Source organism: Kogia breviceps, chromosome 4, assembly GCF_026419965.1.
Source record: "Kogia breviceps isolate mKogBre1 chromosome 4, mKogBre1 haplotype 1, whole genome shotgun sequence".
Classification (NCBI taxonomy): domain Eukaryota; kingdom Metazoa; phylum Chordata; class Mammalia; order Artiodactyla; family Physeteridae; genus Kogia; species Kogia breviceps.
In genome coordinates this window covers 134,596,319-134,621,183 of record NC_081313.1, presented here as the reverse complement: position 1 = coordinate 134,621,183, position 24,865 = coordinate 134,596,319, and the positions used below count along the sequence as shown (strand labels likewise).

Below are 24,865 nucleotides of genomic sequence, written 5' to 3'. Positions count from 1 at the left end.
GGTGCAGCCCGGCGTCCAGGGCAGGTGAGGGCGGAGGTGTGTGCTGCGCGCGGGGTCAGCCAGGTACGTGCTGCGGGGCTCCGAGGAGCCAGCTCCGTTTCCGCCCCCGCCCCCTCGCCGCGCGGGGCCGGCCTGGCCGCTCCTCCCCTGGGTGGGTCTCGGCTCCTTTTCTGGCAGGGTCTATTTGCATAGAGGAAACTGCCCAAAGTGGCCGCTGTGGAGGAGCTGGCGGCAGGGAAGGGGGCGTGCGCCGCGGTCCGCTGCTGCCCGGAGGCCAAGCCCCGCGCCGGGCCGACCTCGTGCCTCGGGCTCTCCAGCACGCTCAGCCAGCGACCGCAGCTCTGTGCACCGTCCCCTCTAAGAGTCCACCCGCGACGAGCACACCATGAGTCCAGGCCAGGGCGCCGGCGGCGACGCGCGGAAGGGCTGCCGGACGGGCGGCGTCAGCGGCGCGGGGCGCCTCGCGACGGCAGCCGGGGCCTGGGCGGTGAGCGCGCTGTGCCTGCTGCTCTCCGTCGGCTCGGCGGTCGCCTGCCTGCTGCTGGGCGTCCAGGCGGCCGCGCTGCAGGGCCGGGTGGCGGCGCTCGAGGAAGAGCGGGAGCTGCTGTGGCGCGCGGGGTCGCCCGACACCCTGGTCGCCTGGGCCGAGCCTCAACTGGAGCGCCTGCTGCGCGAGGTAAGTCGCCGAGCGCGGGGCTGGGAGTGTCCGTGCGCCGGGAGCCGTCGCGGTGAGGAGAGGTCGCCCGCCAGCCGTGAGCGCCCGAGTTCGTCCGAGCAGCCTGCGCGGGGTCGGGGGTGGGGTGGGGTGGGGAGGGACGCTGGGGTGCTTGTGGCCGAGGGGTCCTGCTGTTCCCGCTCCAGCCTTAGGGTCGGCCTGCGTGAAAAACAACCTAGAAGGGCTGTTTCGGGGACGAGCAGGGGGAGGAAGAGGAAAGACTGCGGACTTTGAAATAACAGATCTGGGGGAGCGTCTCCACGGGTGTGTGCGCTCGGACCGGTAGCTTCCCGCCTGCGTTAAGCGCCTGCCTTCCTACCTGTGCCAGGACAATGAGGAAGCTCTTGCGGGAAGTGTGTGGTGACTTCTGTCACTGGTAGCAGCTACTGTTCCCAACGCTGATATACCTGTAGAGGTGTGGGGCCCCCAGCAGATCGGAGGTTTCCTGGTGGCAGGAAACCTCAGTCAGACCCTGGCCGGGGCCCTTGGAGGGACATGGTCAATCCAGCCTGCTCTGTCCATCCTCCAGCCCCTCAGGAAAGTGTTTCAGAATAGCTCCATCTTGGAGATGCTGTGCTGTGCCTGGGGCTGCTTGGGCTCAGCGCTCACCCAGGGCAACCCAGACCTGAGGGGGTGCCAACATCAGCTTGGCAGGGTGAGGGGAATAAAAAACAGTCTGGGCCAAAAAATACAGATTCTGGATTCGGTCGACGCCACCTAGGCGATGCCACCTGGGCATTGTGGACACAGCAGATGCTGAGTTTCCTTGCTGGAAGCATCATATGAGACTCTCTGACACTTCTGTTAAGGTTGCTGCTATGTGTCTTCAAAGCAGGAGCCACATTTGGGACTTCAAATCTCTCACCCATCATGCTGATCAAAACCTCCAGCTTTTGTGCAGCAGGGCACCTCCCCACAGAACAGTGGTGGTAGACTGGCCAGAGCACCCCTGGTTGTGCTGGCCTCCCTTGCCTGAGCCATCCTCTTCTTCCTAGGAAAGGCAGCTACCCCAAGATCGCAAGCATACTCCCCAAAGGGGCATCCTCAACTGTAGTATGAGCAGCAACACAGTGTTTCAAGGTAGAGGAGAGGATGGGCAGGGCTGTTACTACCATTTCCCCTGAACTGTGCCCAGCTGTGATCTTTATTAATGTAGCTGTGTTTCCATTTTTGAGTTAATTTGGATTCTTTAAGGTGAATGGGAGAAGACTGTACCATGCCTTTGTGTTCACCATACCTATTTCTTAGTCACTTTAATTTAAGCCTGTATTACATCTCTTCTAACTTGGTTTTGGGCAAAATTGCTGCTTCATGAAATGATTTCCTATGTTCCTCTTGAAAGTGCCTGCAGACTTTAGAAATCTCTCTGGAGCCCTGCTGGCAACTCCTGGTGATGGTTTCATAATTACAGCCGATTACCTTTTGGCAAATCCTTAGAAACAAGGGTGTTGAATTGATTTATGGAGGGCCAGTAAAATTTCTACCTGTTAGTGCTATAACTGTGGCTGTTCTTTCGAATAGGGGGCCCCTTTTGCTTAATAAAAAATAAACTGCAAGCTTTGATTGAGTAACTCAGAAATCCCAGTAAAACCTTTTAGAAGGAACTTGCAAATTGTGTCCATTCTAATAGGGAGGAGAGTCCTGGGAAAGCAGCCACTGCTGAGATTTTCAAGTCCTGAACTATGCAGATCATAGGACGCTTCATCTTGCTTCCAAGGAGTTATTGGGCAGAGTATTCCCCCTCTCTCTCCCTCTCTGTTTCTCTCACTCTCTCCATACCACCCCCCTCTGCCACACCCCGCCCCCACTTCTTTCCTCTTCATTAGTAAGGGGAAGGGAAAATTTCAAATCCTGGGATTTCCACTTGAAATTTGCTATACCATTCTGCAGGCTATACCATTAGCATAGGACACATCTTAACACTTCGTGCTACTAGCTAACCAAGTTTGGTGTTGAGGAGTCTCTACTTGGAGCATCTGAGATGCCACACTATGAATGCAGTAGGAGTTCAGCTTCTGGCTCTTTGAGTGTCCCTGTGAAAAGGCATCTCTTTCCCAGGGCACCAGTCTGTTCCTGCTCCTAGCCATTCTTCTCACAAATGTCACTGGATGGGAAATGTACATGGCCTGGCCAGTGACCCTGAGAGTCCCTGGCTGAGATGAGGGGACTCATGGGAGGTACATAGTGGGAGTTGGTAATTGGGTTTAAATAGATGTGAAGATAATTTAGAAAAACTATTCGATATGAAGGACAAATAAATAATGAACTGAAAATCTCTTAAAGAAAGAACCTTTGTACTTGAACATGTTTTTCAGTTCTAATTTTCTAATTTGTTCTCAGTGAAGCATCCTTTCAGCCTGTGCTGAAGTAATTGTGTATGTGAGGATGCCTGCAGCTTGTCCTTTTACCAACAAGCTTGTTTTCAGAGAATAGAAATCCTTGCCAACCATACACAACTTTAATGTCAGAAAAAATAAATAAAAAATAAGCCAACAGAAGCCACTGTTAATATGGGACCCACTGTCTTTGTTCCCTTGGGAACAGAACTGTGAAATAACTTCTTTGGGACTGGCTGATGTGCCTGATAATAGAAGATAATAGTAGATACAGAAGCTACAAAAAAGGAATATTCATGATAACTCATGATTATTAAAGACCCTTCCCATGGTACAAAATAAAGAAATGGTTTTCAGAAAATAAAAGCAAGATTTTTGAGCAAGAGTCATTAACAATAGTATCTTCAGTATGACCCAAAAATACAAATGCAAAACAAGCCTCTGATATTATGCTTTTAAAGTGCTTTAAAGAGCTTGCCTCGGTAATCAACCCCCCCCCATTAGTTATACCTATAGTTAGTTACAGTATTACAAAAGCTTAAATTTTAGAGTAAGTAAAATAGCTGCTATACTACAGTAAAAATTTTAATGCAAGGATTAAAGAAATATTTAGTTGTATTCAGAGGAAACTATTTTCAGCCTACAATGGATTTATTGTTGGCTGTTGGTCTTCCATTCTCCAGACCAATCAGTTTGAAAACAAGAAAAACCCAGAGACTTAGGGTAAAATTCAAGCCCTTTCCTTCCCTACTATATATATTGGTTAAGTTACCATAAAACCCAGAATCAAATGTAGCTTTTTTTGGCCTCTGTGGCAGCTTGTCACTTATCAGGATTGCTCTAAGGTATATGCTTTAATAAAAAATGCCAATTTTTGAATCCCATGGCACAACTGGAGATGGAGTATAAATCATAGCTACATTTGTTTCCTTGACATTTCCTGGCTCCCAAACCAAAAAAGTTTCCAGTTACTTCCTGGCATGCTCACTTTATCTCTCCACTCTCTTTTTTTTTTTTTTTTTTCTTGTTTTTTTCGCAGAAGTTTAGGAGAGCTTTATAATAATAGCAGCATGTTTAGAATGAGCCAACTGTTGGGGCATTCCTTTCACAGATATATTTTGGAATTGTTGAATTGGACTTTTACACATTAGCTTTGAAGATTTGCAACATCGCTTCTGAAGTTCAGGGATCTGTAAGCTGAATGAACTTATACCAGCAGGCAGAGAGGTGTAGATGATAAATGGGGTTTCAGTCCCACTATTTACTAGTCCTGGCATCTAACCTCTTCACCTTCCTGAGCTTCAGCTTCCTCTTCCCTAATACGATGGTCACAACTACCTGTGTACTGATGAGCAAATAAGATAATGTAGAGGAAAGTGTTGGTCAGTAAGTCTTTTGATGGCGAATACCAAAATCCCCAAGTGTGATTCCTTAAACAGTACAGTCATTGAATTATCTTGCATAACCTGAGAATCCTGGAAGTCAGCCTGCAGATCCTGGGTTAGTTCAATGACTTGGCCATGACTGGGTGCCAGGTCATTGTCTGCCATTCTCTTGGTCTTTCCTCATGGTCACAAGATGGCTGCTGCAGCTCCAAGCACATGTCTTCACACAAGAATAGCCAAGGTAAAAGGGAAGAGGGCAGGAAAAAGCTATCTTCTCGAGAGGCTTTCTTTTTTATTTGAGTTAGGGAACTTTCCTTATAGCCACCAGCCAGAACCAGGGCCAGTGATCACCATCATCCTGTCAAGGGTGATGGGGTTGCCACAGGAGGCTTTGGCCAAGCTTGGTGAATCCTCTGAGTCTGGGCATGTTGCCAGTGGAACAAAATTGTAGCTTTGTGAGGAAGGGAGCCTAGGAATGGCTATTGGGGAGCAACCAACAGTGTCAGATGGGTGCCCTAGAATGTTACCATAGAGGAGGACAGGGCGGGGTTGGGGGAAGGGGAAGTCATCCATTGGCCTGCCACAGTTTTCATGATCATACCCCCTTCACTGCTCCACACTTTAGGAACACATTCCAGCTGCAGAATTTCTGTTTCCCTCAGGGTCCTGCTCTCCAGTCCTGCATCTAGCCATAGTAGTCAAAGGCAGGGTTGATGCATTTGGGGTTCTCTCTGGCTCAGTCCCATGCTTTGTAGTTTGTGGTCTTTAACCCTTAAGTGCATGCTGTTTTGGTCCCAAAGTGACTGACTGGAGTGGCCTCCTCACTGGGGATGGCACTCTAGGGTCCTCCTTTCTAACTCTTTCCACATCGTGGCATACAAAAAAAACGATGACACCTGCACATCACCCTGCAGTAAGTGGAAGAGGCTGCTTGGGCTGGAGGGAACTGGCCCAGCCACTCTGAGGACCAAGGAGATCAGTACACCTGAAAACATATGTGGTGCCCTATACCCATCAGGTGTGCCTAGGCAGCTCTGCTCCCCCTCCTCACCCCAATCCCAACTATAGGCCCCCTTGGCTTTTTTAACAGCCATATCTCACTGTGGCCTCCAAATCCCCTTCCAGAGGATCATGGAAGAATCATGGTCCCCAGAGCAGGGTGTGTCTCTTTTACCTTCACTGAGCATCATCTCATTAGATTCTACCTTTCTAGTTGCCTTTGGATCCTTGTACTTTCAAATAGCAACATGACAGGACCCCAGCTCAGACTGGCTTAATTAAAAAAGGAATTTAGGGCTTCCCTGGTGGCGCAGTGGTTGAGAGTCCGCCTGCCGATGCAGGGGACACGGGTTCGTGCCCCGGCCCGGGAAGATCCCACATGCCGCGGAGCGGCTGGGCCCGTGAGCCATGGCCGCTGAGCCTGCGCATCCGGAGCCTGTGCTCCGCAATGGGAGAGGCCACAGCAGTGAGAGGCCCGCGTACCACAGAAAGAAAAAAAAAATGGAATTTAACTGAAATGTCCAGGGAAATGTCTGCTCAGGCACTGCTAGAGGTGCCTTGATTTTGTGTTTCTTTATGTTGGCTCCATATTTGTCAAGGATGCCCCTCACTGTTTCCCATGAAGTGGCAGGGCAACTGTCAGCAGCTCCAGGTCCATATCCTTAGCATTAGAGCTTCTCTTTCCCAATAGTCCCCCTGATTCACTCCAATGGTCAATATGGATTACCTGCACCAGTCACTGAGATGAGCCAGGCAGCATCTCTGATCTCTGTTGGGGGCGGGGAGGTTGTGTGCACCTGTGCACGTCTGTGTGTACCCCACTGGAGCTGAAAGGACCAGGAGTGGAAGATGGTCCCCAAAGGACAATTTGGAGTGTTGTTATTAGAAGGGGAAGAAGACAGGGGGCTGGTAAAACCACGTAGATGACCATCCAAGGAATAACAAGAGAGAGGCTTGGGCAACAAGCTGGAGCCACATTCTGGAGAAATTCTTCCTCAATGGCTTGAAATCCAGCTAAAGGATTTTTGATCTAATGGGCTAGGCAGTAGGTTGGTAGGTGTTTGTTCTTCAGGTATTTATGTATATTGATAAATTTGGTTTATCTGTAGGATCAAAATCTGTATTTCTCTCTGAATGTAATGTGCTCACAAAATGTGAGCTTAACAAGTTATAGGATAACTTAAAATCTTAAAACTTTCCCACAACAGCATCATGAATTATGGAGGACAGAGGTTATTGTCCTTGTTTTACAAGGGAGAAATGTCACTAAGTGGGAGACCATGACCTGTTCCAGGTACACAGGCCAGACCTGGGCTCCCTCAGGTCAGCAGGAGGCCTTGGAAGGAGGAGTGATAAGGACGGGTGTGTTCGCTCCACCCTTTATATGAGTTTCCTGTCCAGCCGAGGGACAGGCAGTCAGGGCCGCCTGCTCCTGGGGCCTACCTGTTCCTGGGGCCCACCTTCCTCGGCCCACTTTTTCTTTTCTTTTTAAGTCTTTACTGAATTTGTTACAATATTGCTTCTGCTTTATGTTCTGGTTTTTTGGCTGTGGGGCATGTGGTATCTCAGCTCCCTGACCAGGGTTAGAACCAATACCCCCTGCATTGGAAGGCAAAGTCTTAACCACTGGACCACCAGGGAAATCCCCCTTCAGCCCCTTTTCATCTGCTTCCCAGGGAGTGTTCTCCCCATAGGAGTATACTCGTGAGAAAGGAGGCTCCTCTACGGACTGGTTGAGGAATCTGTTGGGGTGCCCTGAGTCCCAGTGACCTGGAGCAGTGAGGCCAGGAGGTTGCCCAGCTTTGCCTGGTGCCGTGTGTCATGGTGGCCTTGAGGGGCCTGAGTTTGAAGAGGAAGCGCTCTGGACAAGGAATCAGAAGGCCACTGTCTTTAGTCTGTCCAAGCTGCTGTTGCAAAATACCACAGACTGGGTGGCTTAAACAACAGATATTTATTTCTCACAGTTGTGGAGGCTAGGAAGTCCAAGATCAAGGCGCCAGTAGATTTGACGTCTGTTGTAGACCCGCGTCCTAGTTCATAGGCGGTCTTCTCCCTGTGTCCTCTCATGGCAGACAGAAGGGTTGAGGGAGCTCTCTGGGGTCTCTTTTATAAGAACACGAATCCCATTTATGAGGGCTCTACTCTCATGTCCTAATCACCTCTCAAAGCCCCCATCTCCTAATCCCATTATAGGGGGGCGGGGGCCTCAATGATTCAGTCTATAGCAGCCACCACCACCTGCTGGCTGTGTGGCCCAGGCTGGTCCAGAGCCTCAGTTCTCTATGCATGAGGCAGGGCTGAGAGCACCGCTCAGCCTGTGGGGAGGGACCATGGTGATTCAGGAAGAGAAGGGAGGGCTGGACGGAGTAGCTTGTACAGCCCAGGGTGAGCTCTGAGCACTAGATCCCGCTGTTCTTCAGTGTCAGGGTCCCAAAGGCCTTTGGTGTAATCCTACACCTTCAGGGAGCCCTCTCCTTCACCACAGATTTCTACACATTTCCCCCTTTTCCCTTAATAATTCTGAACCGTGCCCCCCACTAGGCATTGTTAGGTGTTGGTGGGAGACAGAGTTCTTTCAAACCCTTTTCTCTTTGCTCAGCAGCTCCCCAGCTCCCACTCCTCCTGGGCTGTGGCCACCTCCTTTAGGATGTGAGACCCAATGTTGGGAAATAGCACACCTGCTTGGCAACACTTCCCCTTCCTCCCTTTTTTAAAATTTAAATAACCAAGATGTATGTCTATTTAACATGATTAATGTTATTGATAATCCCACCACCCTAAAACAAGGACATTTAACCTTTTGCACGATCCCTTCCAATTCTTATATGGATGGACAGATTTATGTGTACCTAAGTGCACACACCATTTACAACTTGCTTCTGTATATTCCAACCTTTTATCAAAAACATTTTTCCAGGTGCTGCACAGTCTTTATGGTCATGTTTCATGACCACATAGGATTCCATCAGTGGAATCTGCATCCCTCTATCAACACGGCATCTAGGCCTCTCCACATCTTTTGTTGGCACAGTACAGCTGAGGGTTTTATGGGGAAAGTTTCTTACTTTTGTTATTTTTTATGATGTAGAGTACCTGCCTAAAGAGCATCATTTTTAGGGCTTTGTTTTTTGTCTTGATTTTGGACCATCCAAGTTTGTCCATGACATACATGTTCATACTCCTGTGGAATTCCAAAACTGTTGCACCACTGTGAAATCGTGCTTCAAGTTTTATGATGAGAAAAGTGGATTCAATCTGTCTTTTGGTTGAACTTGTTTTTCAATTGGATTTGTTGCTGTTTTTGAAAGCAGAAGCAAAAAGCAAATGATAAAGAAGTCTTAAAATAAGATTTGGAAGAACTCTGAAGATTTCATCTCAGAATTAGGCTCATTTGTTGGTTTGGTGCAGAACCCTCCTTGAGTAGTGTTTTGCAGTACCGGGCACTGTACTTGGTCTGCACTGTGACTTCTAATTCTGTGAGCAAATGTAACTGTGTTTGGTAAACTTCTCTGTAGGCCACACACGACCTCCAGCTCCTCCCCAATTGATTTTCTCCATGTGTAGGATCAGGATTAATCTTTAATTGTTGACACAGACACTTAGAAAACATCCCTTCATCATGTCTGGAAACATATTTCAGTACTAAGAACCAACCACTGGGAGAAAAAATAAGTTTGCAGATACAGTTTTAAAAAAAATATATTATGTCTCCCCTACCAGATTTTATTTTATGTATTATTATTATTATTTGCACTGCATGGCATGTGGGGTCTTAATTCCCCGTCCAGGAATTGAATCCGGGTGCTCGGCAGTGAAAGTGCAGAGTCCTAACCACCGGACCACCAGGGAATTCCCTGCAGATATAGTTTTAAAGAAAGGCATGTCACTGTACTCCTGGAGACTACAGGGGAAACAGTTGAGAGCCTCCCAGGTGCCCGCCCTGGACAGAAGTGTCACGTATTCTTCCTTGTGGTGTTTCTTAACAGCCCCATCCCAACCCCTGAGAGATAGGCTTCACCCTCCCAGAAGTGACAGTGACCAGCCCCAGGTGGCAGTGTGCGCCTGAGCCTGGGTGACCTGACTCCTAGCTCTAAGCCCTTTCTGCAGCCTCACAGCAGCCCCCCATGGAAACAATACTTTAGCTTGGAGCAGTGGCAGCTTTTTCTGCCAGTGTGGATATCCTCCACAGGTGTGCAATGTGGAGGGTGGTGGGGAAGACTTTAGCTTTAAGCAGAACTGGGTTCACATTCCAGCTCTGTCATTTCTCAGCTGTGTAGCTTCAGGTAAATGGCTGTTTATCCAAACCTCAGTTTACTCATCTGTTAAATGGGGATTATAGTACTTGCCTTATAAGGTTTCTGTGGGGGTTAAACAAGTTGATATGTCCGAAGAGCTCAGTGCATCGTACACATCCTGAAAACCGTTCTTCTTGTTGGAATACTTTGACTGAATCCAGAAGGAATGTCTCTGTTTGCTAATTGGACACGAGGTCCTGTGGTTACAAGGACGATCTTAAGATCTTTCTACCACTGGGGTTCTGCCATCCTGTTAAGGCCATACAGAAGCGAAAAAGGCATTAACACATGTCCAGTCTCTGAGTCAATGATGGAGAAATGTGACTTGGTTGTGGAAGAGAGGCAAAGACTGCATTAGCTTCATAGCCACATTTTTTTCAGTCCCTCATTTGAGCAGAATGAGATTTTCCACTTAAATAAAAAATTTCAGTTTTGACCAAAATAAACATCTAATTATCACGAAAGTTATTATATGGATTTTTCAAACAGCCAGTAAATTTGCTTTAATTAATGTTAGTCTGTTTTTGTGGTTATGCAATTTGGCACAAGTACTCCCAAGTGCTCATGATTAAACTAATGAATTGGAGGCCTCACACACATCTGCTTCGATTCATATTGGTAAATGAGAAAACCTTTGTTTTTCTGATGTAGCCACAAAACCTTGGGTGGGGAAAGTGCCTTCCAATGGGTAATGTGAATTTTTAAAACAGAATTTGCTTCCAACTTTATGTTGTGAAACAAATCGTAAAGTAGTTAGAAAGAATTCTGGTGTTTTCAGAAGACAATTTAAATAAAATCTACTTAACTTGGGCCTCCAAGGAGGATCATCACACAAAAACCAGGGTCTGTCCATTTATTTAACTGTGACTTTTTGTGTGATGTATGGGCTGTTATCATCTACAACATCTTGTTTTCAGACCCATCTTGTGGTTCAGACGAACGAAGGACAAGTTCACATGGCAATGGGATTAGAGTATGTGTGTGTGAGGGTGAGCCAGTGCGAGGGCTGGGAGAGCGCAGGAGTGTGCATGCGTGTGGGTATGTACGCGTGTGAGAGCAAGTGTGCACACATGTGAGCATGCTGCCTGTATGTGAGTGTGTATATACATGTGAGTGCACGTATGTGTCTAAGTGTGTATATGAATAGAAATGTGTGCATGTGGGGGGGGTGTATGAGCGTATGCATACACATATGCACACTTATGTGCAAACAGGAGCTGGGAAGGAAGCGGGAAGGGTGAGACCAGCCTGACCTCTTGCCTCCCCACAGAAGTTGTCCCACCTGGAAGACCCCCTGACTGGGCCTGGCACAGCGCATGCTGTTGCTCCAGAGCTGGGAGACCTGGGTTTGAGCCTGGAGCTGCCTCTAAACTGGCCACCATGTCCTGGGACAAATTAGTTGACTTTCCAAGCCTCAGCTTCCTCCTCTGGAAAAAGGGTGATGGTGTCTGCTTCACTGCTTTTCTGTGAGGATGGAGTAAGGCCCCTTCCCAGGACTGCCCCGGACAGTGAGGGGCCAGAAGTTCCCTCCTTAACCACTCCCCACCTGGCTAATCCTAGCTTCGGGGCTGCCGGGACTGCTAACATTAGTGCCAGGTCCTTCCTGGGGACAGTTCCTCCTCCTCCTTCCGGCTCCTATGATGAAGCTCACCCCTTAGGCGTGGCCTTGAATGAGTTGAGCTGGAAGAAGCACCATAGTATAACTCAGCCCAGCCCGTCCTGATCCTGCTGATGATCTCTTCCTGGGCTTTTGTTCAGTTAGCGCTGCCTCTCTGAGTCCATGCCATAGGCAGATCTGGCCACTGCGCATTCTTCTCACTCATCTTCCTAAATATTCTCAGCGGTGTCTCCCTCTCCTCATCCCATCAACCCTCAGTGCCTCTCACCGCCTGTGGGCCGGTAAGGTGAAAACTTCTCCGTCTGCCTGGCATCAAGGGCCCAGGTCCATTAAGCCTTCTCTCACTTCAGTTCACTAGGGGATGGTGGGGAATCTGAAGGAGGCATGGGGTTGGGGTCGTGGTGTCTGAGGGACCCCACCTGTGTCAGTGTGCTGGTGCTGCCCTAATAAAGTACCACAGTCAGGGTGGCTTAAACAACAAATGTTTCTTTTCTCGTAATTCTAAAGGCTAGAAGTCCAAAATCTAGGTGTCAGCAGGTGGGTTCCTCCTGAGGCCTCTCTCCTTGGCTTGCAGATGGCCATCTCCTCCTGGTGTCCTCATGTGGTCTTCCTTCCGTGTGTATCTGCGTCTGAATCTCCTCTTTTTAAGAGGACACCAGTCATATTGGATTAGGGACCACCCTAATGACCTCACTTTAACTTAATTACCTCTTTAAAAACCCTGTCCCAAATACAGCCACATTCTGAAGGATCAGCGGTTAGGACTACAACACATGAATTTTGGTGGGGGACACGATTCAGCCCGTACCACCATCTCATCAGACTTGACACATCAGGGAAACTCCAGACGTTCACCGTGGGCAGGATCCAGAGGGCAGAGGTCAGCAGGAGCAGGTGGAGCTCAGTGTGGGGACTCAAGCAGGCCTGACATGGCAGCTGGGCTGTGGTATGGAGGAGGCTTGAAGGCCACACATGGGAGCAGCCTGAGGGCTCTCCTCAGCATGTCAGAAGCCATGATGGAGGGAATTCCCTGGCAGTCCAGTGGTTAGGACTCTATACTCTCACTGCTGAGGGCCCAGGTTCAATCCCTGGTTGGGGAACTAAGATCCCACAAGCCCCTCTGTATGGCGAAAAAAAAAAAAAAAAAAAGAAAAGCCATGATGGAAACTGTTCATTCCCCTCCCATGGCTGTTGATGGGATTTCTTTCTGTCAGGCCAGTGTGATGAACCTTAGAAAGTGGGTTCTGATGGGAAGTCATGTGTGTGTCCTTGAAAAATAATGAATGGGAACATGAATTAACGATTACTGAAGACTTGCATTTTGTTTGCAGACCAAACCTTTCAAAACACACTTCTGTATTTTGGGACTGAACAGGGACCTTTAAGGAAATGTTTGCCGATGTGGTTTAGATGAGAGTCACTCAGCATGCCAATGGGAGTCACTGATTAAACCCACATTCCTAAGAGAAAAGTTTCTGAGCTCCTGCCAGATGCCTGGTTTGGGCTAGCTGCTCTCACTGGTTGTCTTCACCTGGCTCTGCCATGATGTTTACCTGACACCGGGGTGGAAGCTGAGGCTCAGGGTGGTGAACTGATGTTTCCTGAGCCCAGGATGCCTGCCCCACCAGCAGCCAAGGCTGTGGGAGCCAGGACCTGGGTGCCCTTGTCCTTTGGCTTTTGTTAGGTTATACTTGAAGTGCACTGAACTCCACATATTTGAAATGTGTAATTTGCTACATTTTGACATGTGTGTACAACTGTGAAATCCCCACAGATGAACATGTCCATGACCCTCAAAACTTTCCTCTTTGCCCCTTGAATTCTCTCCCTTCCATTCTTTCCTACCTGCCATGCAAGTGTTGCTGATTTCTACACAATTAATTAGCTTTCCTTTTTTTAAGAGTTTTGTAGGAATGGAATCACACAGTATGTATTCTTTGTGGGGGGAGGGGAGCCTGGTTTCCTTCACTCAGTATAATTATTGAGAGTTTCTTTGATTCTTTTGAATACATTGTTAGTTCATTCTTTTTCATTACTGAGTATTATTATATGGCTATACCACAATTTGTTTATCCATTCACCTGTTAATGGATATTTGGGTTATTTCCAGTTTGAGGCTGTTACAAATAAACATCCATGAACATTCATGTACAAGTCTTTGTATGGAGTATACTTTCATTTCTCTTGGGTATAATACTTTGGAGTGGAATGGTTGACCATCTGATAGATGTGTGATTAACTTTTTAAGAAACTGCCAAACCATTGTTCAAAAACATTGTATCGTTTTACATTCCCATCAGCAGTATATGCGAGTTTCATTTGTTCATATAATGTCTTTTTTCTTTGGCTGCTTTTAAGGTTTTCTCTTTATCCCTGGTTTTAAGCAATTCAATTATGATATGGCTTGGTGTAGTTTTCTTCATGTTTATTTTGCTTAAGTTTCATTAAGAGTCTTGAATCTGTGAGTTTATAGTTTTCATCAAAATTTGAAAAACTTCTTGGCCATTTCTTCTTCAAATATTTTTTTCTGTTCTGCTCTTTTTCTCCTTTCCCTTGGGACTGCAATTACACACGTATTAGGCCACTTGAATCCTAAAGTTCACTGACATGCTTTCCTTTTAAAATAATAATTTCCGTCTGTGTTCATTTTGGATAGTTTCTATTGCTGTTTACTAATCTTTTCCTCTGTAATGTTTAATCTTCCGTTAATCCTTTCTACCCTATTTTCCATTTTCCATGATAGCTTTCATCTCTAGAATTTCAGTTCAGGTCATTTAATATCTTTGATCTCTCTACTTAACCTTTTGAACATACACTATGCAGTTATGTTTCTTCTTTTAAGATCCTCATGTGCTAATTCTAACACCTATGGCAGTTGTGGGTCATTTTCAGTTAATTGATTTTTCTGCTCATTATGGTGCCTATTTTCCTGCTGGTAATTTCTGATTATATGCCAGACATTTTTGAATTTTACCTCTTTGGGTGCTGGATGTTTTTATATTTCTACCAATATTCATGAGCTTTGTTATGTCACAGATGTTACTTGTAATAGTTTGATCCTTTTGGATCTTATTTTTAAGATCCATTAGGTGGAATCAGAGCTATATTAGTGTAGGGTTGATTATTCCCTACCACTGAGGCAGGACCCTTCTTGGTACCCTACTCAGTGTCTGAACAGATGCGCTTCCCAGCCCTGTGTGAGAGCTGGGCACTGTTTCCTCTAATCCTTTCCCTGGCTTCAGGGTGTTTCTTCAACACGTGCTGATCAACCCTCTGTGGAATACCCCGCGAGGACCCTTGAAGGTCTCTGTGGCTCTCTGTGTGCAGCTCTCACCTACCAGGTCCTCTGCTCTGCAAACTCTAACTACCACTCATAGCTGCCAGGTTCCACCTGTATATCCTCTCCCTGTGCCACATCCTGGAAACTCTCCCCAGGCAGGAAGCCAGAGTAGTTGTTTTCTGTGTCTCTGAGGATCAGTCTCTTTCCTTGCTTGATCCCTATATCTTCAAAACCATTGCTTCATATATCTTACTTGTGGGATTTCTATTTTTGTTTGGGTTTTTGATATTGTTTCAGGCAGGAGAGTAAATCTAGTCATTACTACTCCCTCTTGCCTGGAAGTAGAAAACCATAATGTGACCTTTTAAATTTGGGGTAATAATTTTAGATTTATAGAAACATATTGTACCTATGTACCTATGTAAATCTAGTCGTTGCTACTCCATCTTGCCTGGAAGTTGAAATCCATGATGTAGCCTTTTAATTTTTTTGGAATAATTTTAGTTGTATAGAAACATATTATGTACATCTGTACATAACCATAGTACATTTGTCAAAAGTAAAAAATTAACTGTGATACAGTACTCTGGCAGGTGGAATTCTAAGATCACTCCCAGATTACCACCCCTTGCTGTACACACTTTGTATAACTCCCTCCCCATGAGTGTAGGCAGAACCTGTGATTATGATGATATGATTGAGTTACTCAACCTATGATTGAGTTATGTTAAAAAGCTTATCCTTGGTGGGCCTGACTTAATTAGGTGAGTCCTTAAAAAAGACTGGACCCTTCCTTGAAGCATGAGAGGGTGTGTAGAGGGGACCACATGGCAAGGAACTGTGAATGGCCTCTGACCAGCAGTTAGAAAGAGAATGGGGACCTCAGACCACAGGAACCACATGGGCTTGAAAGAGGACACAGAGCTCTAGAAACCCTCAGATGACACATTGACTTTAGCTTCATGAGACCCTGAGCAGAGAACCAAGTTCATCTGTGTCTAGACTTCTGATCACAAAAACTGTGAGATAGTAAATTTGTGTTGTTTTAAACTGCTGATTTGGTGGAAATCTGTTATGCAATGATGGAAAATGAATATAATTACTATTAACTAAAAAGAACCAGGTCAAATTCATGAGTAACAATAACCCACTATTCATCTAGCAAGATTTCAATAAAGATTAATGTGAAAAAAAAAAGACTAATGTGAAGACGAGCACGAAGCCATTGACCACTCCCATCACCTCCAGTTTTCAAGATGATTTTCACAGTCTCATATTGTATCTCAGTTGGAGGTGGTTAGAATTCTGATCAAGAATGGATCTATTATATGAGAAAATACTTGCAAATCATATATCTGATGAGGATGTAGTATCCAAATATGTAAAGAACTCTTACAGCTCATCAACAGATAGACAAACAAACCAATTTAAAAATAGACAAGGAGCTTGCACAGACATTTCTTCAAACAAGATATACAGATGGTCCACAAGTACATGAAAAGGTGCTCAGCATCGTTAGGGAAATGCAAGTCAAACCCATAATGAGATACAGCTTCACATCCATTAGGATCTGTTGGTGAGGATGGAGAGAAATTGGAACCCTCATACACTGCTGGTGGGGATGTCAAATGGTTCAGCCACTGTGGCAAATTTTGGTGGGTCTTCAAAATGTTAAATATGGAATTATCATATGACCCAACAATTCCACTCCTAGGTATATACCAAAAAAAATTGAAAACAGGTATTCAAACAATGCATGCACGTCCACTTATGTTCATAGCAGCACTATTCACAATAGCCAGAAGGTGGAAACAGCCCACATGTTATCAAGGAATATATGGGTAAACAAATTGTGGTATGTACATACAATGTAGTGCTATTAAGCTGTAAAAAAGAATGAAATACTGACACATGATACAAAGTGAATGAATGTCAAAAACATTTTGCTAAGTGAAAGAAACCAGACACAAAAGATCACATACTGTGTGATTCTATTTATATGAAATATCCAAAATAGGTTAATCCATAGAGACAGAAAGCAGATTGGTGGCTGGGAGGAGGGAGGAAAGGGAAGCTATTGCTTGATGGGTACAGGATTTCCTTTTTGAGTATGGTAATGTGTTGAAACTAGATAGAGGGAACTACATAAAAGGGGTGGTTGCCCAACATTATGAATCCCCTAAAGGTCACTGAATTGTTCACTTTAAAATGGTTAATTTTATGCTATGTGAGTTTAACCTTAATTTTTTAAAAAAGAATAATCTGTTATAGAAAATAACAAAGTTATATCTTAATCAGTGATAAGTGACTTTGTAAGTCTGCTATCCATTTTTTAATGTGAACTACAGACTTTATTTAGATCTTCTCACCAGTTTTTCTTCTAATGTCCTTTTCCTATTCCAGGATCCCACCCAGGAGACCACATTGTATTTAGTGGTCATGTCTCCTCCTCAGTCTTTCCTTGTGTTTTATGACTGACAATTTTAAGACATATTGGTCAGGTATTGTATAGAATGTTGCTGAATTTGGGCTAGTCTGATGTTTCTCATGACTAGACTGGGTTACTAGTGTTTGGGAAGAATACCACTCAGGTGGATTGACACTACCATGACATCATGTCAGTGGTCTGTGATATCAACATGACCTATCACTGGTGACATTAACCTTGATCACTTGATTAAAGTGGTATCTGCTAGATTTCTCCCTTATAAAGTTACTGTTTTCCTTTCCCTACTCTACATTTTGGAAGTAGGTCACTAAGTCCAGGCCATACTCAAGGAGAGGGGAATTTAGCTCCACCTCCTGGAGAGGGACGTATCTACATATATTACTTGGAATTCTTCTGTAAGGAAGATTTGTCTCTCTTCCCTATTTATTTATGTATGTATTTATTTATCTAATCATTTATATCAGTATGGACTCATGGATATTTAATTTATTCTTTGGATTATAATTCAATACTACATCATTTATTTTGTTGCTTAAGTTGCTCCAGCTTTGGCCATTCTGAATTCTTTTGCTTTGGTTTTGTTTCTTTGATGTGCCACCCCCCTTTTTTAAAGGACTTCCTTATTTTCTGGCACTGCAAGATACTCTAGGCTTATCTTGTATTTTTCCTGCCCAGGCTCTAGAATCAGTCATTTCTCCAAGGAGTCATGGTTCTTTTATTGGAGAATGGTATCTAGAAACCAAGATCTAGGTGCTGAATGTGCTTGTTGCTACTAGGGTGTCATTGGCTGTAGGTCTTCTCTGCAGGCATCTTAGGGTTATTATCCACTCTATATTCACATAACTGTAATTATTTCTGTATGCATCTGTCTGTGTACATAACATAAACATGACCTCATAGTAATGTCTCTGACTAATCCAGCTTCCCCCTTTGCTTATTTATAACTTCTTTCTTGGACAGTGAGAAACCAGGCTCTCATTACCCGTAGTTTATTTACTCACTTGTTCAACCCCAATATATATGTGTAGTAACTTCAAAATTGCTGCTGTTTCACACCCCTGTGTGAAACAACTATACCTACCAGAGTATAGCATTTATGGACAGTTCCTTTGGTCTTCAGCCTTACAGTTCTCAATTGAAACAGTATTTTGCAAAGTGACTTAGGTCAGTTACATGTTTTTCCCCACTACCTTCAGTGAAGTTATGTCACATAATCTTAATATAGTCATATTAATTTGTTTCAGCCTGCATTCCACCCTGGGATTTTCCAGCATCCGGGTTATTTTTTAAAATTTGTATCCATTAAAGTTTCCTCTTTGTGATGTATGGTCCAATAGTTTTTGACAAATGCTTGGAGTATATCTATCACCCCAATACCATGCAGAACAGTTCTGTAACCTCACAGCTCCTCCATGAGTCTCCTTGTGTTTCATTCCTCCTACTCCCTCAACCTTTAGCAACCACTGACCTAATTTCAGTCCCTATAGTTTTGTATGGCCTGGATTTTTTTATAGCAACTCTTTTTATTAGACATTAAAATTGCTGGTAAGCAGAGGTTCTCTTACTTTGTGGTTGAAGTTAGTTGATACCAGGATTCAAGTCCAGGCCTGACACTTACATTGCCCTGAGTCTCAATTTTCTCATCTGTAAATGAGTATAAAAAAAAATAATCCTAGCCTCATGGGGGTTCTTGGGAGGACTCAATAAGATAACAGTTGTTGGCACAGTGCCTGGCACATAGTAAGTAATCAATAAACTTGATGATAATAATACTTTATATTTGCTATCCTCATCATCACCATGATCATCATCACCATGGTGGGATATGAAAAAAGAATATTAAAGAGGCCAGGAAATGCTGCCATCTTGAATTGCTGGTGGCCATAAGACTGTACACATGGGTGCTTCCCTACGGGGGATGGAAAGAAGGCAGAGAGGATGTGACTGTAGCAGGGCAGGATTGATCCTCTGAAAGTCTTCCTCTGGTGTTTGTGGTGCCTGTGTGTATTATCAGGGTTGATCCTGGAGTTAGTTATGGCTTCCTGAGGAGACAGGAATTTGTCTGTCATTCAAAAATTGCCCTAGGCAGGGAGATTTTAGGGCTTCATTTTGGCTTTTCTCCTCACCAGTATTTTTTTTTTTTTTTCCCTGCTGAGATATTACAACATGGAAAGAACTTTAAAGAAGTAAATCACTGTAATCCCTACACCCAAGTGGGTTGATGTTTTGGTAGTTGCTGCCATCCCACGCCTGCATTTTTACACATATGTAAACATTATTTATTGTATCATAAACATCTTTCCTTGTTGCTACATAGTCTTCATAATGATTTTTGATGAAGATATGACAGTTTCATGAAGGGGATTCACCATCCTTCACTAAAGTACTCCCACTGTTTTGCGGCACAACTTCATGAATATCATTTTTTTGCTCCTGATGATTTATTTCCTTGGGATATACTCCCTAGAGTAGGAATTTTCTGTTAAAGGATAGGAATGTCTTTGTGACTTTATCTGTAGCATTTTGCAGAAATAAAATATTACATCCTTTTTTGTATATTAATCTATATTTCATCAGAATATAGCTGTTCAGGGATGTGATCAAATATCTGGTGAAGAGTTTGAGACTAATGCTTCAACAGATCATTGATAAATTTATCATCTGACTATGTAACGCTTTTTTGGAAACCATGATTTTCTCTGATTAATTTTCTGTCAGCTCTTGCCCCCCCCCCCCCCATCTCCAATTTCTCCTTCTCAGTACTTCTGGAGGGGATGCTCCCAAAGTCTCTGGTCATTTCTCAGAAACTCTCCTTTATTTACTTTTGGAGTCAGGACTTGTTTGCATATGTAAAACCAGGACCATATTGTTTGCAGATGCTAGGGGTGCTGCCAGATAATTGAATGTAAAAAGTTGAGGCTTTTGAATCATTTTTACAAACTGAGACACAAAAGAATATTTTCTTAGAATTAAAAAAAATAATAAAAGCATGGAAATAAAGATCGCGGGACTGGGTTTCTAATACAGACATTTCACTTTGTGTTCCGAGTAGGGACGTTTCAACTCCAGAGTTGGGGGCGAGGGGGGGGGGGATAGAGGACTAAGATAAAACTTTGCAGATTCACTATCTAATCCAGAAGAACAAATGCATAAAAGGAGTTAGAATAAATAACGAAACAAAAACTCAATCAGTTATTTATGATCCCATCTACTAGCATTAACAATATGTTTTTCCCTTTCTTGAATAGTTTTCTGTTTAGTTTTTGTTTGAAGATAAGAGTAGCTTAAAAGTAATTGTGTTTCCTATCAGTATTTGATAAAGCCCCCTTCCCCTTAGGGGATCCGCCCAGATGTGATAGCACTTGTTGAAAGCAAATTGTTTTTAGCATTAAATGCTTTTGTTATTTTTTTTAAAAAAGGAAATTAGCGTAGCTTCTAGTCTTTCTAGAAATGATAAAAATAGCTGAGAGCTTCTCATACAAATTGACTGGCTTAAACTAGAAGGCTGAATTCTTTTTCCAAGTGAATTTTGAAATCTGTAATAGTACCTGCAAGTATAATGGGGGAAAAGTGAGTTCTGAGGTCCTGCTCACACCTGCATTGCGGGCACCTGCTGCAGCATTCCAGTTCAGTGAGAATGGGCCTGGCTGGGATGCTCCAGACTCCAGTGCACATGGCCTGGGGTCGGGTGCGGGTAGGGGTGGTATCTGCTGCTGCTGTGGTCTCACCCACCTGGTAGGAGCCTGTGGTAGCTGTGGAGGGGGGGACCTCTGGAGGCTCAGGGCCAGCCTGGACTGCTCGCAGGGTGGCTCTGGGCCTGGTGGGCGGTTCTAGGGAAGAGTGCCCCAGGCTTAAGCAGGAATGAGTGGCAGGTGTGGGTCTGGACAGGAGCTGAGAGCCCAGGGCCAAGAGGCCTAGCCAGGTTCTGATTTCTGGGACAAGCCGAGGCCTTGGGGGCGGGTGGTTTAAGAGGTGTGGGGAGGATAGAAAAGTTCTGTTGTGGTACTGCTTTCACAAACACCTCCACCACAGGGTTTAAAATCATACACCCTCCAGTTCTCTAAAACCGTGGCCTTAACTCCATCTCTTGTCAGTATCAGCCTCTGTGGCCCATCTGGAAAGTGAGGGCAAGGCTGGCAGATTGGAGTGGAGGTGGTACTCAGAAGTACTTTGCAGGGGCTAGAGCCTCCCCTGGTTACATTTTTTATTTCAGGCTCCTGGTCCTGGGCTGTTCAGCCCATTCTTATTTATTTATTTATTTTCTTATTTATTTATTTATTTATTCATTCATTCATTCATTCATGGCCATGCTGCATGGCTTACGGGATCCTATTTCCCTGCCCAGCGATTGAACCCAGGCCCTCAGCGTGGAGTCCGTTATAACCACTGGATCTCCAGGGAATTCCCTGTTCAGCCCCTTCTTATGTGAAAATTCCAGGCTTGGTGATCAAGGGGTCATGACTGGGAGTGCCTTCTCACCTCCTCTAAAACAGTGATTTAAAAATTACATTTTTGTTTGTTTGCTGTGCTATTTTCCAGGTATTTGTATTTGCATTTTTACTATGTTTTTTATTGAGGAAAAATTACATTTTTAGGTTTGAACCTCAAGTAACCCTTTTAGTGGTAGTATGCATTTTTAACTCAAGTTAACACATTTGGGATTTGCTTTGTTTTGCTTTTAGGAAGTTTTTTTGTTTTTGTTTTTTCCTAGAGAAAGGTTAATACTTTGTATATTCTTGTCAGGACTGAAGTCTTGGCTAGTTTGGGGATTATGGGCCAGTTGCTTCACTCCCCTAAACCTAGATTTGGGATTGGGGATTAATTTCTTATTTTTTCCAAGTTTGTATCCCCTGTCTGTGAGGCAGGGACAATAATTCAGGCCTCAGAGGTTACCCAAGTGTCACATCAGGTGATGATTATGCCAGGGCTGTACTGTGAGTTGCCATAATAGCAGAGCTGTGACATTGACTACATTTCTGTGGTAGTTCTTTTCCCTTCACCCAAATCTAGCACAGGGCTGGGCATGTGTAGAGATTCCTGTTAAATTGTACTGAACTAAATTTTCTAGGCCAAGGATCCCCGCTGGTAAGAAGAAAGGAAAATGTCATCAGGGTGGATTAGCCCTGGGCCATTGGGTCTGAGGCCAGTGGGCTGGGAGGGGCTGCAGCCAAGGGGCCTCTGGGGCTCCCTGGGGTTGGATAGGGGTGGTCTCCGGAGCAGGGAAAGATGTTCAAGAGCGAGTTTTGACTGGCCCTACCTGGCCTCCCTCTGCTCTGCCCTCCTATCTTCACACCAGGGACTACAGGGTCCCTTTGTCATTCCTGGATTTGTATTTGAAAATGTTGTTAACAAAGCAGAAACCTGTCATCTTCTATTCAGGGACTCCCAAGTAATTGCTTAATGTTTATTTCTGTTTCTCCTCCCATTCTAAAACTGCCTGTAGAATTTAATGACCTTTTAAAAACTGTTCTTGAAAGCACCAACACCACCACTGTAGATCTTTCAAATATGTTGGTTTTTGCTGCTTTTCCACTTCTACCCCTCTCCGCTCAAAAACTCATCCTTATTTTTCCCCCCCTTTTCTTCCTGGTTCAGAAGATGGAGGGACCAGTCAAGCTCCGGACAGTTCGAGAAGCACCGACGGACTGTGTCTGTCCCCCAGGTAAGTGGATGTTCGATCATTGCTGGCTCCGGACTTCCAAAGGCCTGGTCTTCTCTCTCCTGTCTACCTGAAACTGCCAAGGCCATGGTCAAGAGAATCACCGTGGGTTTCAGGCTGTCTGTGGTACCTTGTGGACTGTCCTGGGGCCTTTCTTCCTACATCATCTTCCCTGGTAGGTGTGTCATTAAAGATTCCGGCAAAATTAACTGACTTGGTTTGATGGGGATGGTGGTATTGGTGGAGGAGCTAAGAAACTCTTCGAGATGACTTACAGTAAAGGCCTAGATGCTAGGAAAGTAGCAGCCATCCCCTTTTAAAGATGGAGAAGCAGACATGAACCATCCAAACAGTGTTAACATTGTGACCCTAGCTCTGTTTCGAACATGAGGGGTGGTGGGTAGAGGAATAATCTGGCAAATGTAGTTTTTTTTGCTTTTCATTTCTTTGGTGGAGGTAGAGGGAAGGAGCAAGAAACATGGTCTGATTTGTTCAAATAATCATGTGTCTTGGGTTTTGATGGTGTAGACCAGGATGGCTGTGACTAGAACTGAGGATTTGTTGGTTCCTAATCCATGTGGCTCAAATCCTGATTCATATCGGTCTTCTAGTTGTCCTCATTGGAGCTTTGCACGTATTATGACTGAGAATTTAGGGGTGTAGTCTCAGCCCCAGTGTTTTCAGGGTTAGAATCATCCTCTCATATGTAATACCAGTGAATGAGTGGAAAATTGTAACAATTCCCAGATGACCCACCATGCCGGGAGAGGTGAGAGAACATGGGAGCTGAACCCAGGGGCCCTGTTGCTTGCTGTCATGTCTTCCATTAGTCAAGTTGTCTGGCATTTCCGAAACCACTTCACCTGGTCCAGAAACCAAGCTTACTGATGGTTAACATCTCCAGATTGGGAGATGCCCTGAGATTTGTGCAAAGATGGACCCATGGTATGAAAATTCAGTCTCTGGGGACCCAATGGGAGAGGATTTTACAGTCAAGCTTGAACTAGCGTTTCATAGGAACTCTGAGGTTTTAATAGGAGGGAAAAGGACAAGTAATGACATCATGAGCAAATCAGGAAGTCAGAAATTATAATTCAATGGGGGAAAAAAATTCAGTTCCACCAATGAATTTTTGGCTGATCTGCAAAATGTATAAAACAACTCTTCTTGCTCTTCCCCTGCTCTTTCTTTCTGAGTATTGAATGGCTGTAAATTCATGTGAGTTATGTAGATGAGGGTTTTTGAAACTGGGAGTCACTGGGAATTCCCTGGCAGTCCAGTGGTTAGGACTCTACAGTCTGACTGCCAAGGCCCTGGGTTCAATCCCTGGTTGGGGAACTAAGATCCCACAAGCCGAGCGGCGCGACCAAACAAACAAACAAACCTGAGAGTCACAACACATTTATGAGACGTGAAATCAGTTATGTGGGTTGCAGCCAGCATTCTGAAATTTTGAACTAGCAGAGACTGGAATAAAAAATATTGGAGTGAAGTTTTTGTGTCAGCCATTTATATTTGTAAATGGCAGTGTGAAACGAGTTCCTTGCTATGGGTTGCTGACTGAAAGTTTGAAAACCACCAATACAGGTGATGGATGGAGAGGGAGGAGGTGGCAGTGAGGGGACATGGAGCTCCTGAATAAACCCAGACCAGGTCCAAACCTTGGTCAGCCACTTATTGTTTGTGTTAATAAATGATACCAATACTGGAGTGGGCTCTGTAGGCTTTTTGATGTCATGGAGGAAATACAAAGCCCAGGACCCAGAGATAGTCTTGTGTCTATCTTCCCTCGAGGTCTTTTGACCCACCAGGAGAGGTGTCAAGAAGGCCTCTGGGATGACCATGGAGGCCAAAAGCCTGGTCAGAACCCTCAGTTCCACTGAGAGGAGGGCAGGTGACCCACCCTCCTCTCTGGGGATGCCCAGCAGTCAGTGCTGTGCCGTCGTTGTCCGAGGGGCTTGTGGCTGTGATCAGGCTGTCCTGGCAGGTATGGTCAGCGTGGCCCAGGGGTGTAGCACCGCAGCCTCTGCCAGGCCCCAGTGCACACCCATTTCCACATCTGTTCTTTCTCTCCTGTCACCTTGAGCTGGAGAACTCACTTGAGCACTTAGACTAGAGCCCTTTATCAG

At 44.9% G+C, this 24,865-nt stretch overlaps 1 protein-coding gene across 1 annotated transcript in view; it reads left to right on the top strand.

The window, feature by feature from the left end:
* Positions 1–215: 215 nt before the first annotated feature.
* COL23A1 (collagen type XXIII alpha 1 chain) overlaps positions 216–24,865 on the top strand; it is a 358,235-nt gene continuing 333,585 nt past the window's right edge. The window contains exons 1-2 of the mRNA XM_067033411.1: positions 216–676; positions 22,673–22,739. Of these exons, the coding sequence (XP_066889512.1) occupies positions 386–676; positions 22,673–22,739 (358 nt within the window). The 5' untranslated portion in view covers positions 216–385. The remainder of the gene's footprint in view (positions 677–22,672; positions 22,740–24,865) is intronic.